The sequence below is a fragment of the Mastigoproctus giganteus genome, chromosome 1 (assembly GCF_048544385.1).
Source record: "Mastigoproctus giganteus isolate SK-2022 chromosome 1, ASM4854438v1, whole genome shotgun sequence".
NCBI classification, from domain to species: Eukaryota; Metazoa; Arthropoda; class Arachnida; order Uropygi; family Thelyphonidae; genus Mastigoproctus; species Mastigoproctus giganteus.
Window position 1 is genome coordinate 33,875,922 of NC_143575.1, and position 18,970 is coordinate 33,894,891.

An 18,970-nucleotide genomic window follows, 5' to 3' on the forward strand; every position below is an offset into this window, starting at 1 on the left:
GCCCCAGATGTGGGAACAATATTCCATGGTAGGGCAGATTTGCGATGTGGGAACAATATTCCATGGTAGGGTGGATTTGCAATTTGTACAGAGTGATGAACAGCTGTTTGGAAGAAAAGTAACACCGAGAGTGAAAGAGAAAACCAAGTTTTTTAGATGCAGAGGAAGCAATATTCGTAATGTGCTTGTGCCAAGAGAGATCAGAAGTAAGGGTAATTCCAAAAAAAGATATATCATTTTGCCTAGAAATCGGAGTGTCACCAAAGATAAGCATAGGAGCAGAAGAATCCTTTTTGCGAGATATAAGACAAGACTGAGTTTTAGAAGTTGATTTCAATCCTTTAGAAGGACTGAAATCAACTAAGTTGTCTTTGCCCCACTGGAGAATTACCTGGAGATCGGCATTTAAGGAATTGGTAGCAGATATTCGAGAAGTTGAAGCTGATTGAGCAGGGCAGGGTTTCTCAAAATGGAAAGTGGAATGCAATGTGATATCATCGGCAAAACTATGGATAGGATTTCCAGTCAATGGAAGAAGGTCATTAATATAAAAGAGGAAAAGAGTGGGGGAAAGAACTGAATCTTGGGGGACACCGGCATTAGTGGAGAAGTTAGAAGACAGAGAGAGCCATCTACCATCACCCTCAGTGAGCGATCAGAGAGAAAACTGGATAACCAATTACAAAAAACAGTTGACAAACCATAAGATGGAAGCTTGTTTAGAAGACCTTTATGCCAAACACGATCAAAAGCCTTTGAGATGTCAAGAGCAACTGCTTGTGTTTCACCTAACTTTTCCATTGAATTTGTCCATAAATGGGTAACGTAAGCCAGAATATCACCAGTGGATCAACACTGACGGAATCCATACTGGCGATCGTTGATCAGATGGAAGGTTTCTTGGTAGTTTAAGAGTTGGCGGTTCTATTGATTTTTCCATTACTTTAGAAAGAGTAGAAGTAATTGGATGGGAGGGATTTGTCACCCTTTTTAGGAACTGGCTGGATGTTAGCAAATTTCCAAGCAGAAGGAGAAACATCTTTGGAATAAGAAAGTGAAAAAAGGCGGCAAACAACAGGAGTAAGTTCAGGAGCACAGGTTTTGAGAACAAGTGGAGAAATACCATCAGGACCTGGAACTTTCCTAGCATCAAGATTCGTCAAAATCCTTCTGACATCCTTTTGATCGAAGACCACAGGAGGCATTGAATGGAACATGATGGGAGGTGTTTTACCAAGATCATTAATACTTGAGTTGGAAGAAAAATGGGATGCTAGCAGGTCAGCTTTATCCTTGGCTGAAGTGAAAACAGAACCATCTGGTTTGGACAGAGGTGGGAGCAGAGATGGCCAAAAGTTGCTTTGGCAAGAGACCAGAATGCTCAGCTACCATTAGGGTAAGAAGCAAGTTTTCTGCTCTTAGCCTGTTCAAACTCTAGTTTGGACTGATTAATAACTGCTTTACAGTTGTTGCGAGCTTTGGTGTAGGCAGAAAATGAAACTGAAGAATTAGAAACAAGCCAATTACGATATGCAATGTTCTTCTCTTGAATAGCCTTAGCACATTTATTGGAAAACCAAGGTTTGGATAAAGGACGAGATTTTAAAGTGGAGTGTGGGATAAAGGATTCCATTCCTACAAGAATAATTTCACTGATACGATCTGAGCAAACATTGACATCAGAAGTTTTGAAACAGTATTCCGACCAAGGAAAAGAAGAAAAGAAATCTCGCATGTCATCCCATTTTGCATTCTTGTAATGCCAAACGATACGAGGTTGGGAATAGCCATGAGATAAAGGCTCCATTGGAGAAGAGACAAGTTATACAGGGGTTGCCTTTATATGGAATTCCAGACAGCCCTAATACAATCGTAACCAAAACTTGGGCCATGTTACATAGGTCTCGATTGTTTTTGATTGTTCATATTCATTTACTGATGTTTAGGTAGTTAATTTAATTTATAAAATTTGAGTTAACATTTTTAAATTAAATTGTGTCATAATTCTTACCCTGAATTTAGGTTGCCTAAATTTTATAAAAATTAACAATTTTTAATAATTTAGGAGATGGCATGGTTTGATGATCCCAAAAATCGAGTTGGTGTATTGTGCACCATATTGTCATGTGATGTTGCTGATGTACAGAATGTAAGTATTTGTGTTCTTACCAAAAATAAATAAATGCACATATAATTATTTTGCTCATAGCATATAATACAAATAATTTCCTGTTTTATATAATATAAAATATTAAAAATATTTTATATATAATTTTATTTTATATAATATAAAATATTAAAAACTACTAATATTAAATAAAATTACAATAAGATTTGAATATAATAATTTTAAAAATAATTGTTGGTTACTTCTGAACAGTCTTATGATATTTTCTGTGATATTTTTTCTACTAAATTCTTGGCTTATTCCTCTTTTTAAGAATGTTTTTAAGCTCTTCATTGAGAGCTGCTTTTTCCTGACATAGCTTCAGAGTCCTACTGACATACAAGGTGTGGCAATAGAATTCCTGGACTGGTGCTGTTGTGGTCATATTTAATGAATTTAAAAATAAACAAAAGTGGTATGTTGTAGTTCAAAATTCCTCCAAAAGAGGGTAATCTGTAATCAGAACAGTGCCGGCACGAGGCAGGTTCAGCGCATTCCCCGGAACCCGGCCCCACGCTTTCTAAGGCATCGCGTTACAACTTACAAATACGCACGCTTTTTCTGCTGTTGTACTTCCCCCGATGTTTCCGTGTCACTTAACGACTGGCAAAGCAAACTCCCACCATTCAACCTGCTAGAATTAGTAGGTTCTTGACAACATTTATTCAAATTCAAATGTTGTCAAGATTTGCATTTCTATTTAGAAGGAGATATAGACGAAGCAGTTGTATACGAAGAAATCAAGATGTTCCGGACGATTATGCCAGAAAATTTTTCGAGTCTTGACACAATGAAATATATTATAAAAAGCAATCTTTCAGAAGCATACCCCAATTTATTAATTACCTTGCAAATAATGTTGACAACGCCAGTAACCATAGCTTCAGCCGAGTGTAGTTTTTCGCGGTTAAAATTAATTAAGAATTACCTTCGATCTGCAGTAAGCCAAGAATGTTTTACATCTCTGGCTATTCTGTCTATCGAAAGCGAGGTAGCAAATTCCGTAAATTTTGATGATGTAATTAGACTTTGCAATGAAAAAGGCCAGAAAAATTATTTTAATAATATTCTATGATTCTATATAATATGTAATAATGTGTTTATAATAAATAATTTATTTAGGTGTTCTTTTTTTGGCCCCAGGCAAATTTTGAACCCAGCCCCGCAAAAGTTTACGCCGGCCCTGTTACAGACGCTGACGGGTTGCAAGTAATGACCAGTTTCATTAGTAGCATTAACGTTCTGTGTCACGATTTTTCCAGTGGAGCAACAAATGAATATCAAATTTTGCTTTAAACCGGGAAAATCTGCAAAATTAAATCTGAAATGTTAAAAACTGTTATGGCGATGAAATGTACTAGTATATTTGAATGGTATAAGCAGTTCAGAGACAGATATGAGGATGTTTGTGATGACCCACAAAAGTAGGCAACCTCTCGAAATGAGGACAGATTTGCAAAAGTTCAGGGAAATTGTGGCAAATGATTGATGTTTGACCCTCAGAATGATGGCTGATGAGTTGGATATGAATAAAGAGATGATTTGTCTAATTCTGCATGAAGATTTAAGGAAAAGGAACGTCTGTGCAAAATTTGTGCTGCACAGCCTTGTGAATGAGCAAAAGCAACAAAGAGTACCATCAGCATTGACTTCATCCACCTGTCAGCTCAATCCTAATTTCCTCAACTGTATTGTCATTGGGAAATGAGTGTTGGGTGTTTCAGTATGATCCAAAGATGAAGCATCAGAGCATGCACTGGACTTCAAAATCATCACCAAGGCCCAAAAAAGTTTCGTTTACAGAAGTCCAGGATGAAGATGATGCTGATTATGTTTTTTGACAAATAAGGTATGATTCATAAGGAATTTGCACCTGAAGGAGGGAGAGTAAATGCTGTGTTTTATGTACAGGTGCTTCAAAGACTATTGAGGCTTCAATTTTGTGTCCTTTTTATTGTGCCAGTCCAGGAACTTTATTGCCACACCTCATATACTTCAATGACACCACATTAGTAGTGCAAGGATGAGGTAATGTAGATGGTTCCTTTATCCTCAGTCTGTTTTTTTAGAAGGACTTCCAAGTGTGAGAATTTGTTTTCCACTTCCATTTCACACAAGATGTTGGAATAGAATTGATTAAGTCTTTTAAAGATTTTTTTTCTAGTTCTTCTGTCATGTTCCCAGATCATCAGGAAGTCATCGATATAATTTGTCCAAAATTTGGAGACCAGGTATCTGCTTTTCTAAAAATTCTTGCTCTAAAGAACTCATGAAAATTTGTACAAGTAGAGAGGAAGCAAATTTCCCATACTTAATCCTAATTTTTTTTTTTTTCATAGAAATTCCCTATACACTTGGAATATAACCTTCCCTTGTTCAGATCAATAAAAAAATCTTGTCCCTTTAGAATCATCTTCAAATATATTTGAATTCCTTCTAATTCACCTTTCATCTAAGTGAAAGGTTTATTTAAATTTAATTTTATTTATGTTGTAAATTTTGTTCTGTTTACCAATGATGTCCTCATTGAAATAGTTTGAAACTTCAGCTGTTTGCATAAATCCAGCAGTGATGATCTAATGAATCAGTTATAAGTTCTTTCCTCAATTGGCTACTTTATTAGATAATAAATTACTATGCAGTCTTTGTGCAACACTTTATCATGTTAATACTGTACTTAAAAGATTTGAAATAAAACCATTTTATTGTAATCTTCCTATCCAGCTTTACTCATTCCTTCTAATTCAGCCTTCATTGTTCTTATGCTTTTTTTTTTTTGAAACAATTGTTGTTGCCATCTTTGTGTTGCTTTTTACTTTTTTCAGTGCTGGCAAAGGAATTACAGTGTAAGAATGAACTGAAAATTAACAGCATTTAGTGTTTAACTGTATGTGAAACTAGCACAAAGAGTTACTGGTAAACAGTTAGATAAATTATCGCTGATTAATAAGTAAAGTAAAGTAAGTATATATTTCAACATTAATGTAATATGTATTAAAGTTCCATTGGTGGAGTTTTTCTTTATTATGGGTAACTAATTTTAAGTCTCCAAAAAATTATTTCACAGAAGAGAAATAAGTAAACAGCAAAAATATCTTTCTTAAGTGGAAGTTTTATACATGTGTTCTCCTCACCAGCTTATGCAGGGAGGTTTTTTGAGGATTGTACAATAAGGCAGCTATGTGTTTCGTAGCAAGTGGCACATTGTTTGTCAGCATTTTCACATGGCCAAATCTAGCAGTAGCATGACTGCAGAAGTACATCAAGTGACCCCCCTACTTTAAGCAAAAATAGTGCCTATACCTTCATAATACTATCATTATTTGTTAGTAATTGCATTTTGTGCTAGCACAGATATCAGAAAACTTGTTCATGTTCTCCTTACATTTCTTAACAGAATTATATAGCACATAACAGCTGTATATGAAATTTGCTGCTCTAGAAGGAAGTTATCCATGTGAACACTTCAAAATTATGTATAAAACAAGTCAAAAAGTGATTATACTGAGATAATGCCATCTGTCGACCTCATATCACATAAATGTGATCAAGGGGCATGCCATTTTTTGGTAAAATGTAGTCATCTCTTCACAGTCCTTAAAATACCTCCATGTGGTTGAGAAATCCCACATACTGAATTGTTGTGCATCAAATTATTATACAGGCGGGCCTCGATTAACGCAATTAATTTGTCCCATGAGCGCATTGCGCAAAATGGAAACACGTTAATCGAATATCATAACCAATAGGAAAAATTATAATTGGTCCTTGACCTTATGGAATGTCCATAAAGAATTTTAAAAATACCTTTTAAATAACTTTTTAACTGTATATAATGTAAAAGATAATGAAAATAATTATGGAATTAAATGTTTATTGCATAAAACAGCGGTTCTTAAACTGTGCGCCGTGGAATATTTTAAATTTTCAAGGGAAACACAGCGATACTTGACATCTGTCGGGCACCGCGCAAACTACTAGCATTAGCATTAGTATTAGTAGAGGCATATGATGCAAGAAAGCAAGCTTATTCAGCATCAGCCAAAAAAAAAAAAAAAAAAACCCCACTCCCATTTCACCCATCTGTTCGTTCGAAATACCTGTCCAGTTGAGCTTTAAATTTGTTTAGGCTATCAACTTCTACAACAAGTGATGGAAGTCGGTTCCACCAACCAACCACCCGCTGGCCAAAGGCAAATTTCCGCACATCTATCCGACATCCGTCCTTCCTCAATTTGAATTTATGCCCTCTGAGGTGATTATTCTGAGCAAGATGAAGAATCCCATTGGCATTTAGCATGCTCAAACCATTCAAAGCCTTATACACCTCTATCAGATCACCTCGCCGGTGCCTAGTCTCCAGACTCTGTAATTTGCAAAACTTAAGCCTTTCTTCGTAAGAGCAACCCTTTGTTCCATTCACTAATCTTGTTGCCCTTCTCTGTACCCGTTCCAGCAGTTCTACATCCTTCTTGAAATGAGGCCTCCAGACCTGTATACAGTACTCAAGATGTGGCCTAACCATTGCCTTATACAAGGGAATAATCACCTCCTTATCCCTGCTAGAAAAATTCCTGTATATCATTGACAAGACACCATGAGCTACTCTTGCAGCTCGTCTGCACTGCTCAGAGAACTTCATATCTGCCTGCACAATTACCCCCAGGTCCTTTTCATTCTCCACCACTGTCAGTGTAGTACCGCAGAGTTGATACGTTGTTCTGGGGTTACTGTTTCCCATATGTAGTACTTTACATTTGTCAATGTTAAACTTCATTTGCCACCTCTCAGCCCATCTGTTCAACCTTTCCAGATCCTGTTGCAGCAGCATAGCGTCAGTAGTGTCCTTAATGACCCTGCCAACCTTTGTATCATCTGCAAACTTGGACATTAAACTTGATATCCCATCATCAATATCATTCATAAACACCGAAAACAACAACGGACCCAACACTGAACCTTGAGGAACTCCACTAATAACATTAGTCCACGTTGAGCAGTGTCCATTGATTACCACTCTCTGTCTCCTGCCACTCAACCAACCCCTTATCCATAGCAGCAATTTGCCTCCAATGCCACACTGCTCCAATTTGTGCAGCAGTCTTCCATGTGCAACAATATCAAAAGCCTTTCTAAGATCCAAATATATAATATCAAAGTTATTCCCTGCATCCAGTTCTTTTGTGACTACATCATAGTATCCAATCAAATTGGTCAGGCAAGACCTGCCCTTAACAAAACCATGCTGCGTCTGAGCTATAACTGAATTCTTGTCTAGATGATCCTGCAGTGCTTCTTTAACCAGTGCCTCCATTAATTTACCTGGAACAGAAGTTAAACTAACAGGTCTATAATTACTTGTGTCAGCCTTTGATCCTCCTTTGTGAATTGGGGTTACATTTGCACATCTCCAGTCTATGGGTACCTCCCCTGTGTCCAAAGAAGCTCTCATAATTATGGCTAGGGGTTTGCATACTTCCTTTGCTGCCTCCTTTAATATAACTGGATAGATCCCATCCACCCCAGGTGCCTTTTTTATGTTTATCCTCAACAATCTCTCCTCCACTTTCCTCTCAGTTATTACAAAATCATCCAGCTCACTGCCAATGTTTACTTTACCTACATCATTCTCCTTCCCGAATAACTCCTCATGCGTGAATGTAGATGCAAAATACTCATTTAGATTGTTAGCCACCTGAGCAGGATCCTCAACTGTTGAACCATCAATATCCAGTGGACCAATCTGATTCATCCCTTTCCTTCTCGAGTTCAAATATGTAAAGAACTATTTTCTGTTTTCTTTGCATCCTTTGCCAAGGATTTTTCGTAGTCTGCCTTTGCCTGCCTAATCTCCTTTGTGACTTGGTTACAGACCAACTTATATCTATCATAGGCTTCCATGTCACCCATTAATTTGTATGTATCCCATGCATTTTTCTTCTCTGCCACATGTCTCATTAATTCTTCTGACAACCATTTAGGCCTAAACCTTGAACAATATTTCTTAGTTGGTATGTAAAGCCTGGTAGCCTCCAAGATTAGTTCCTTGAATGCTTCCCATTTTGAGTTTGCTGTTGGTAACATCATCAGTTTGTCCCACTGTATAGAATTTAAATACTGTCTCAGACCATCATAGTCGCCTTTACGAAAACAAAAACCCTTCCCTTTACCTCTGATGGTAGTTACCTCCTTGAGTAAATCCCACTTCAACACACTGTGATCACTGCCACCTAGTGGTTCATTTATCTGCAGATTCTTAATGCATGAAGAATCACTACTGATAATCAGATCAAGAGTATTGCTCCCTCTTGTTGCCCCACGAACATGCTGATGTAGAAAACAATCATCCAATAAATCCACAAAAGCCTTGCTAGTGTGCGAGTGACCAATCCACAAATTCCAGTCAATATCTGGGAAATTAAAATCCCCCATTATAAGACTCTCTGATTTACTGGCCCACTCTATTTCCCTGTACAATATCTTATTATACTCATCAGAGTCATTAGGCCTATAGCACACTCCTACTCTCAATTTTGATTTCCCTATGCTTATGTCACAGCAGACTGACTCGACACTGCCCTGTCCATCGATGTCGACTGGCTTCACTTCCTTGGACTTTATGTGTTTCTTAATTAATAGCATAACCCCTCCTCCCCTCCTGTCCTGTCTATACTTTCTATACACATTGTATTCCCCAAATTCCAGTTCCGCATTACTTATATCTGTGTGACACCACGTCTCTGATATCCCAACAATATCTGCCTTTGATGTTTTGAGCAATACCTCAAGTTCATCAAATTTATTTACCAAACTCCTAGAATTGGTGTACACTCAGATATACATGCACCTGTTTCTATTCTTAGCTACCCTAACACAACCCATGTGTTTACTTGTACCGGAATGACTACCAGCAGTCTCTGAAATATCCTGCATCTTGTTTTCCAGGCTTCTGCTCATTTCAATAGAAGCAGTGCAAAAATCACTTCCACCTCTGCCAGTGGCTACTGTTAATCTATTAGTCCTTGTATCCCCCCCAACTAGCAGTTTTCCGACCCACCTAACACTGCCTCGACAGCATCAGCAAAAATTCTTGCACCCTTTCTATTTAAGTGTATCCCATCCCTGTAGAAGCAATCTCTCCTGTTAACAAGTACAGTCCAGGCTGAAAAAAATTCTACCCCTTGAGCCTTGCACAATCCCTCCAGGGCCGAATTGATCGACAAGGCTCTCATCATATACTCCCTCCTATCGTGTCTGGGCAGAATTGCAGACACTTTCAAGTTCAACCCTAATTCACGGCTTTTTTTCAACAGTGACCTGTACTTGCTAAGTAATTCCGCCGGTCTCCTACTCTTACTAGCTTACTCCGCCTACTCTTCTACTCTTACTAGCTCGAGATAGTTCACAGTTTCAGAATTTCTTATTAAGTTGTTTGGACCTAACTACTAAACGAAACTGTTAGGTATTTATTTTGGTCTGAGTGAGCCTTGAAAAAATTACTGAGACATTAAAGGCGCCGTGAACCGAGAAACTTTGGGAACCTCTGACATAAAATACACAATGAAGAAATTACTGTTGCAGAAATATTTGAACAGTGTTGACTTTCTCTTTTCATCACTCAATTTCCGATAGCCGACAACAATCTTCTCTGGGCCCTGGCGAAATAAATATCACAGAGAACATCAAACCTTTTGTTTGAGGTTCTATGCGATACAAAAGATTTCATCTAATTCTTTTACCGTTATCTCCTTCGCGGTAACATTTTCATCTGGCTCATTTAAAAATTTGAATTTTTAAATGCAAGTCTGCATTGACTTTATTAGCAGGAGACAAACATGTCTTCTTCTGATGGTTGATGGAACACACCGAGGCGGGCAGCAGGCAAACATTTGTTTATTGACCGTACGACTTGCAGTAAGCTTAACGCACGATTCAAATCTTTTTCAACTATCGCATAAAAAAAAAAAATCATGTTAACTGTAAATTTGCATCGTGTAAAGTGAAAAGTGGTATCATTTTTCAAATAGCGTTAACTGAATATCGTTAATCGAACTCGCGTTATGCGAGACCTAGCTGTACAACAAATCGTACTACACCAAATTCATGTAGACTCACATTTGTCTGTGGTGGATTAAGCCAAATTGAAATTTAGGCTGAATGATAGTGGAGGTGGGAAGAGAGAGAATAGTGACCTTGATAAAAATATGTACATTATACACTAATTATTGTTACAGCTTTAAACTCAAAAATACATGAAATTAAACATAGACAATAAGTTGATGCATGTGAAACATAATTTTTCAGTTTTATTGACCTGTAGTTTTCTTTTTAGTATGATGCAAGGAAACAAGCTTATACAACATTGGCTTGGCTAAAAAAAACAAAAAAAACCACGTCATCTGTTCTTCCCCAGTAATAATTTGCCTAACTTCATTAAATTTATTCAAACAACTCACTTCCATAACATCAGATGGAAATTTATTCCAACAACCAGTTACTCTTTGGCCGAAAGCAAAATTTTGCATATCTGTCCTAGCTATTCTTTCTCAATTTAAGTTTATGCCCTCTTATGTGTATTATCCAAGAAAAAGTAAGGATGCCACCAGCATTTAGTCCACTTGATCCATTTCCATACTTGTATGGAAGCCTTATTTTCCAGACCTGTATGCAGTACTCAGGGTGTGGCCTAACCATTGCTTTATAAAGTTGATAATCACCTCCTTGTTTCTGCTGGAAAAATCCCTGTATATCATTGACATAACACCTGTTTGCACTGTTCAAAACTTCATGTTTGGACTGTACAATTACTCATAGTCTCTTTCGTTCTCTACCATCTTGAGTGTGGTGCCACTCAGTTGGTATGCTCTATGTATTATTCTTCTAATGATATAACACTTTATAGGTGAAATATAGCTACAGTCACGAGTACTAAGGATAACTTTCTTAAAATAGATCGTCTATAAACTTGCATTGAGTCTGTATACCTGATTTTGTCACTATAAAACACACTTTGGTCATCTCTGTACATTTCATTTCTCTTATAAAAAATGCCATCCACATTAATCCAGCAGTAGTAGCATTGCCTTCTTTTGTAATGCAAGTGACATTGATGTCCCATCCCATGACTGTCCAGATTTTGACTTTGATATTTGAAAAAAAATAGTATTTGAGTGTTTTTAATTGTGCACTCTTAGTGGGCTATTGTTTGACCTTTTACGTAGATTTCAATATTTATTAATTTCAGTTCTGCATTTTTTTTTGTAATAATTGAAAATTTTGCAAATGTTGGGTTTTTTACACTAGAAATACTCATTAGTTTTAATAAAAAGTTTATTAAGTATATGTAAGTTTTCAGATAAATGTTGATAACATAACACAGAATGACAAAGCATTTCAAACATTTAATACCCAATAAATTTAAGTTTATGGAGGCATTAATTGCACAAAATTCTGGAATTACTTCAACACAAAATTCTTAATTTATTGTGCATATAAAAAAAAAAAAAAACACACTGACATTAATAAATTTCAGCAGAAAAACTAATAATAAATTTCTATTAATATTGCCTGTGTATGGGATGAATATTTTAAACATGAAAAAGTAACATAAAATCATTCATATCCTTTTTTTCCAAGGTTCTTCTGACATTCAGTACATGAAAATTCTGAGTGGCTGAAATAGAAAAACAATTGCAATGCATCACATTTTGTTTGTTGTTTGTTTGTTATTTGGTTTTTAGGAGCATTAGCAACTAAGGCCATATTGCTCCGGGGATATGCGGTGGTCATTCCCTGATCTTTCTACATCTTCTGTATTTGGTGGTCACGGGCTCGAACCCTGGTCTAATCAAGAAGAGTGTGCTACACACTGCTGCTCCTGCCCACCTGGCTACGGAAGCGCCTTCCCCTCTCCTGTTGAAGCATCAGTTTTACTACCATGATATGCACACTACCTGTCAATAACATTCTGCCTTGTTTAGCAACATAGGATACTTTTGTGACACTATTCTGGAGTGCAAGTACAATGAAGTTAGCTAATTTGCTCTTTGTGGTCACAAACTCATACTGGAATTTTTCTTATTTTCTGTGATAATTCTCATATAGGCAAGTGGTGAACTTTGAGAAGCTTTTAGATAGTGAAAAACATGCTATTATGATGAAGAGCAGTATTTTGCTACATGGTGAACTGCAGTTGTCTGAACACAGTAGAATAACGTAAGTGATATCATCTACTCTCTCAGTACTGCCCACCTTTCACAAAGCTAAAAACAATATAAATGCATAAAAAAAGCAGCACATTAGCATTAGTAGAGGCATATGATGCAAGAAAGCAAGCTTATGCAGCATCAGCCAAAAAAATAAAAAAAACCTCCTATTTCATCTCTCTATTCATTACAAATGCCTGTCCAGTTCCTCCTTAAATTTATTTAACCTATCAACTTCTGCAACGAGAGATGGAAGTTTGTTCCAGCAATTAACCACCCTCTGGCTAAAGGCAACTTTCTGCACATCTATTCTATACCTGTCTTTCCTCAATTTGAATTTATGCCCCTTTAGGTTCTTAATCTGAGCAAGAGGAAGAATTCCATCAGCATTCAGCTTGCTCAACCCATTCAAGGCCTTATACACCTCAATCAGATCACCTTGCATGTGCCTACTCTCCAGGCACTGCAATTTGCAGAACTTAAGCCTTTCTTGGTAAGAGCACCCCTTTGTTCCCCTCACCAATCTTGTTGCCCTTCTTTGTACTCGTTATTATTTGTTATTTGGTTTTTAGGAGCATTAGCAACTAAGGCCATATTGCTCCGGGATATGCGGTGGTCATTCCCTGACTTTTCCGCTTCCTCCGTATTTGGTGGTGACAGGCTCGAACCCCAGTCTAATCAAGAAGTGTGTGCTACGCACTGCTGCTCCTTCCCACCTGGCTACGGAGGCGCCTCTCTTTGTACTCGTTCTAGCAACTCTATACCCTTCCTAAAATGAGGCCTCCAGAACTGTACACAGTACTCATGGTGTGGCCTGACCATTGCCTTGTACAACAGGCTAATCACCTCCCTGTCCCTGCTAGCAAAATTGCTATATATCATTGACAAGACTCCATGACTTACCCTGGCAGTTACCCCCAGGTCTTTTTCACTTTCCACTTCCCTGAGTGTAGTACCACACAGTTGGTACGTTTCTCTTGGGTTATTGCTACCTATATGCAGTACTTTGCATTTGTCAATGTTAAAGATACAAGACTAAAGATGCTATTAGGAAAGTACAAAAAGAATCATCTAATAATCTACAACCAGTGAGTCACCAGGATTAAATATTTTTCCTTTGTCCCTTTCAGGGGAGAGGATGCTACTGAAAGCTTAAATAGCATCCCTCATAGCATTTCTTGTGAAATATCATGACATATGATTGATGACAAAATTTTTCCCTCTACAAGTTGATAATACATGTCATAAAATTATGCAGGGAACACCAAGAGAAAATATTCAATTGAAACTTTGAGAAATTACATTTTCACACACATCAAAGATCGTTAATTGTTGTGCATAATTTTTTTAAAATTTGAATTTGTAAAAGTGATTTTTGAGCATCATGTATCTTCTGTATGCTTATTTTTACTCTTCATAATAAGTGATATTATCAATTAGTTTTCTAAATTAAAACTTATTTAGTTTGCAGTTTTGAAAAACTTTCTCTGTTTAATTTTTCTCTTTAAGGCGGCGGGTTCAAGGTTGTGCATGATATGCCAAACTCTCTCCACTATAATAGCTATGGTTGTTATTGGTCTCTGGTACAACTGGAAGTTAGGACTGGTTGTAATGACATTTATACCTGCAATATTTCTGGTGCTTTACTTTGAAAGTATGTTAACTAATGGGGAGCAAAAAAATGAAAAAGCTGGAAGAGATGATGCCAATAAAGTAATAAAATTTTGGTTATATAGAAAATAATTGTTATATAAAAATGTTCTTTCCTAGTGATCATTGAAGCCTTATAACTTATATAATTCATTTTTATACATATGCATTGTTATTTTTCTTCTATATATTTTTTACACTTTTTTCACTGATCTTACTAAATGTTTAATTTCTGATAATACTTCAAGACAGATCCACAAAAAACAATTGTTCATATATGGGTTTTATAAATAGTAAGTTCCAAATATAGTAATAAGAATACAGTTTGTAATTTAAAAAAAAAATAAATAAAATATTTATTTTAAAGTCCTGATTTGTAACTGTCATATTTTGTAGTGAAACAGGATAATTCAGATTTGTATATAAAAGAAGTGCTAATAAAATTAATTTTTTCCAAATATTATGGATATTGGGAGTAGTAGAGAATGAGGTCAGACAGTTCTGAAATAATTTAAATAAATAATTGAAATAATTCTTTGTAGAGGTTTTTCCCCCCTCATCATCATAGTCCTTATATTTAGGTTTATTCATCGGTTCATTCGTGTGGTTTATTTGGTTCATTCATGGAGTTTATTTGGTTCATTAATATGGTTTATTCCAGTGTTTCTCAACCTTTTCGTTGTTGTGCCGCACTTTTCAAGATGCTAAAATTTTGCAGCACACTACAATCACTATTATACTCATTACAGCAGACTCTCAATTTATTGGGATCAGATTAACCAGAACACTAGTTAAAATTAAAAAAAAAATCAACCCGAAATTTTATATAAAATTCAAGTAATAAATATAAAGGTATAAACAGATGTTTTGCATGTCGTAAATAAGCGAGAAGAAGTGGCATTATAAGTCGTAATTGGGAGATTAGTGTCTATTATCTTGCAACCCCCACTGTCTTCACACTCGCCGCTCAAAAAAAAAATATATAAAGAGAGACCAAATGTTTAGTTTGTTTTCGTGCGTCGTTGATTGTTGTGTTCCATCACACTGCAAAAGGGCAAATTTTGTTTCATTATTTGTGTCAGGGATCTTGGAATTTTTTTTATAAAGTAACACATTATTTATTTTTTTTTTTTTCCCTTTAGAAATTGCAAAAATGATGGGCAAATGCAAGGATTGTGCTTTTAATTGAACAAAAACTTGAAATTATTCAAAAGTTTGAAAACGGTTCATCTGTTAAATCTCTAAAGAACCATTATAATGTTGGTGACCAAACCATACGCGTAATTGTAAAAAATGAAAGGAAGCATTGTATTGGACACGCGAGTAGTGTGTGGCAAGTTTTTTCGTTTTTTATCTATCGCCATACTTTTTACATAGGTTGTTGAACAGTTTTTGATACAGTAAGTCACCGACTTACGTTACATTATTTATATATTTTTTTATATGACTGAAGATTTCAGTGAAGGAGACACACATTTCACTATAATAACATAAAAACCCACAGAATTCCAGTTATCGGTATTATTGCAAATGCAATAAGATCGAGTTTACTACCCGTTTATAATGAATTGCACTAACAGAAAAGCTCAATAACCCAGAAAGTGCAAATTGTTTTATGGCAGTGACCTCCGGAAATGTGCTTTAGTAAAATGTGAGTTTGCGTGGGGTGATAATAGTGAGTTTTCACCTTAACCCTGTGAAGTTCTTTCCAGAAAATTTAATTTGGACTGTTATCATGGTGCCGACTGAGAATAAGCGATAGTGGTACTAGTAAATCTACCAAGAAAAGGAAAGTGATTGATTTGGATCAGAAAATTAAAATAATAAGGACGTATGAAAATGATCAAACATTAACAACTATCGCACAGAATTCAGATTTGTCAGTGGCAATGGTGAACACAATAAAGGAGAAAGAGAATATGAGAAGCGGTGAAGCGATCAGCACCAATGAAGTCAACTGTAATAACCAAGGCTGTGAAATACGTATAAGTTTTTACAGTACAATAACATGCGTTTTTTCTTCCTTTTATGTTTTCTTTTCTTATGTGTCACTCTGGCTATTTCACCGCTGTTCCCAGATAAAGTTTTTAATTGAACTAATTAAAAATATATAACTAGTTTTCTTCATTCTTCTGAGAATATTATGTGGTTTTTGTAATTTTGGCATATCAGGGATATAGTAGCAATATTTTATTAGTCATTCCCGAGTTAAAACTCAACTTACGTAATAAGTCCTGGAATGTATCTCTTATGTATGTCAGGGACTTACTGTATTTTTGGATTAATCGGGAAATCAATTATCCGGGAATTTTTTTTTACCATCTATCCTGGAAAATTGAGAGTCTACTGTATTATATATACAGTATAATATACATTTATAATAATATATTATGAATATATATAAACATTATAAATATTATAAATAAAAATTATATATATATATTAAGGGTAATATAAAGAACCATTAGAATAAGCAAATCAATCCAATAATAATACCATCAGAGACCTAAGAAAATGCAAAAAAAAAAAAAAAAATTATTATCGCTTTTTACCGACAATCTAGATGACTTCAACTGGGGCCAACCACCCAGAATGAAGGCAAAAAACGACAAGAGGTTCTCTGTTTCTGTGATGATCAATATATGCTAAGTAATTTAAATCTAAACCAAATATAAACCAGTATAGGCCGAATGTAAATCGAATATAAATAAATCGAAAGATGATAATAAAAGTTAAGAAAATTTAGAAATATTAGAATCAAAGATAAGAAATATAAGTAAAATATAAAAGTAAGCATATATTAATCATCGTTGACCCGACAGAGAACGTAATTTAATGATTAAAATAAGATTAAATATATAATACATACTACATATTGACCGTATCTAGGACATAATGTAATAGTCGTCAAAATAATATGTGGTGCCCCCTATGTGATGAATATGGTAAAAATAAATAATTAAATTAACGCATAGCGAAACATGCAGATAGTAAGAAGAAAAACTAAAGGAGTAGGAATAATAGAACCTGAACTCCACAAAGGCGAAAAATAGTAGTATAGATAAGAAATAGTTTCTCCTACGTCCTCGGATTGCCCTAATAATTTCGGAGAAATAAAAATAAAGAGTGTAGGACAGTTTAAAGACATTACAAGATATAAGTTGTGGCTCGGGTATGCCCGGGATCGCAAACCCGTTCCTATAGTAGGACCCTGAGCTGAATTTGCATGTTATCTCAGCGTGAACATAAGTAAATTTAAATGAATTTAACTATATATTAACTATATATTAAAAAAAAAAAAAAAATGATACACTCTAATTTGCAAGCCGGTGGGTACAAGTTTTCTACGCCGTAAGACACCAAGAATGCAAAGTGTATCCTATTTACATATATACATGGCACTAAATATAACGATTATATTGAAAATTATATTAAAATAATAGGTTCAGAAAACAAATTTTTGAAATTAATTATGTTTATCGCTTTCCTGAAATGATATTTCAGGTAAGCGATGGGGAAATTATTATTGATCAACCTGCCATACAACGCTGTTAAGCCCGCTGAACAATTTTTATTACTATTGCAGATATGAGCAATCCTTAGACATTGCGATAAAATTATATTAGCATGCACTGATTTTGATATATTAGATTTCCAATTTGTAAGGCTGACTACGTTAAAATTAAATGCATCTCTTTTATTATATATGTTTACGTCTATATTATTATTATGGAATATTTCTATATGAAGATCCAGATAATTTGCTATAGTAGCGGGCTTAACAGCATTGTATGGCAGGTTGATCAATAATAATTTCCCTATTGCTTACCTGAAATATCATTTCAGGAAAGCGATAAACATAATTAATTTCAAAAATTTGTTTTCTGAACCTATTGTTTTAATATAATTTTCAATATAATCGTTATATTTAGTGCCATGTATATATGTAAATAGGATACACTTTGCATTCTTGGTGTCTTACAGCGTAGAAAACTTGTACCCACCGGCTTGCAAATTAGAGTGTATCATTTTTTTTTTTTTTTTTAATATATAGTTAATATATAGTTAAATTCATTTAAATTTACTTATGTTCACGCTGAGATAACATGCAAATTCAGCTCAGGGTCCTACTATAGGAACGGGTTTGCGATCCCGGGCATACCCGAGCCACAACTTATATCTTGTAATGTCTTTAAACTGTCCTACACTCTTTATTTTTATTTCTCCGAAATTATTAGGGCAATCTGAGGACGTAGGAGAAACTATTTCTTATCTATACTACTATTTTTCGCCTTTGTGGAGTTCAGGTTCTATTATTCCTACTCCTTTAGTTTTTCTTCTTACTATCTGCATGTTTCTCTATGCGTTAATTTAATTATTTATTTTTACCGTATCCATCACATAGGGGGCACCACATATTATTTTGACGACTATTACATTATGTCCTAGATACGGTCAATATGTAGTATGTATTATATATTTAATCTTATTTTAATCATTAAATTACGTTCTCTGTCGGGTCAACGATGATTAATATATGCTTACTTTTATATTTTACTTATATTTCTTATCTTCGATTCTAATATTTCTAAATTTTCTTAACTTTTATTATCATCTTTCGATTTATTTATATTCGATTTACATTCGACCTATACTGGTTTATATTTGGTTTAGATTTAAATTACTTAGCATATATTGATCATCACAGAAACAGAGAACCTCTTGTCATTTTTTGCCTTCATTCTGGGTGGTTGGCCCCAGTTGAAGTCATCTAGATTATAATAATTTTTTTTTTTTTTTTTTTTTTGCGTTTTCTTAGGTCCCTGATGGTATTATTATTGGATTGATTTGCTTATTCTAATGGTTCTTTATATTAGAGTGTATCCTAATTTACAAATTGGGATATTTATTTTGACCAAACTAACAGTAATAGCACAACACAGTTTGT

General features: G+C 35.1%; 1 protein-coding gene across 1 annotated transcript in view; it reads left to right on the top strand.

The window, feature by feature from the left end:
* LOC150090694 (ATP-dependent translocase ABCB1-like) overlaps window positions 1-18,970 on the top strand; it is a 382,558-nt gene that overhangs the window by 274,128 nt on the left and 89,460 nt on the right. The window contains exons 17-18 of the mRNA XM_090369148.1: window positions 2,066-2,149; window positions 13,882-14,085. Of these exons, the coding sequence (XP_090225274.1) occupies window positions 2,066-2,149; window positions 13,882-14,085 (288 nt within the window). The remainder of the gene's footprint in view (window positions 1-2,065; window positions 2,150-13,881; window positions 14,086-18,970) is intronic.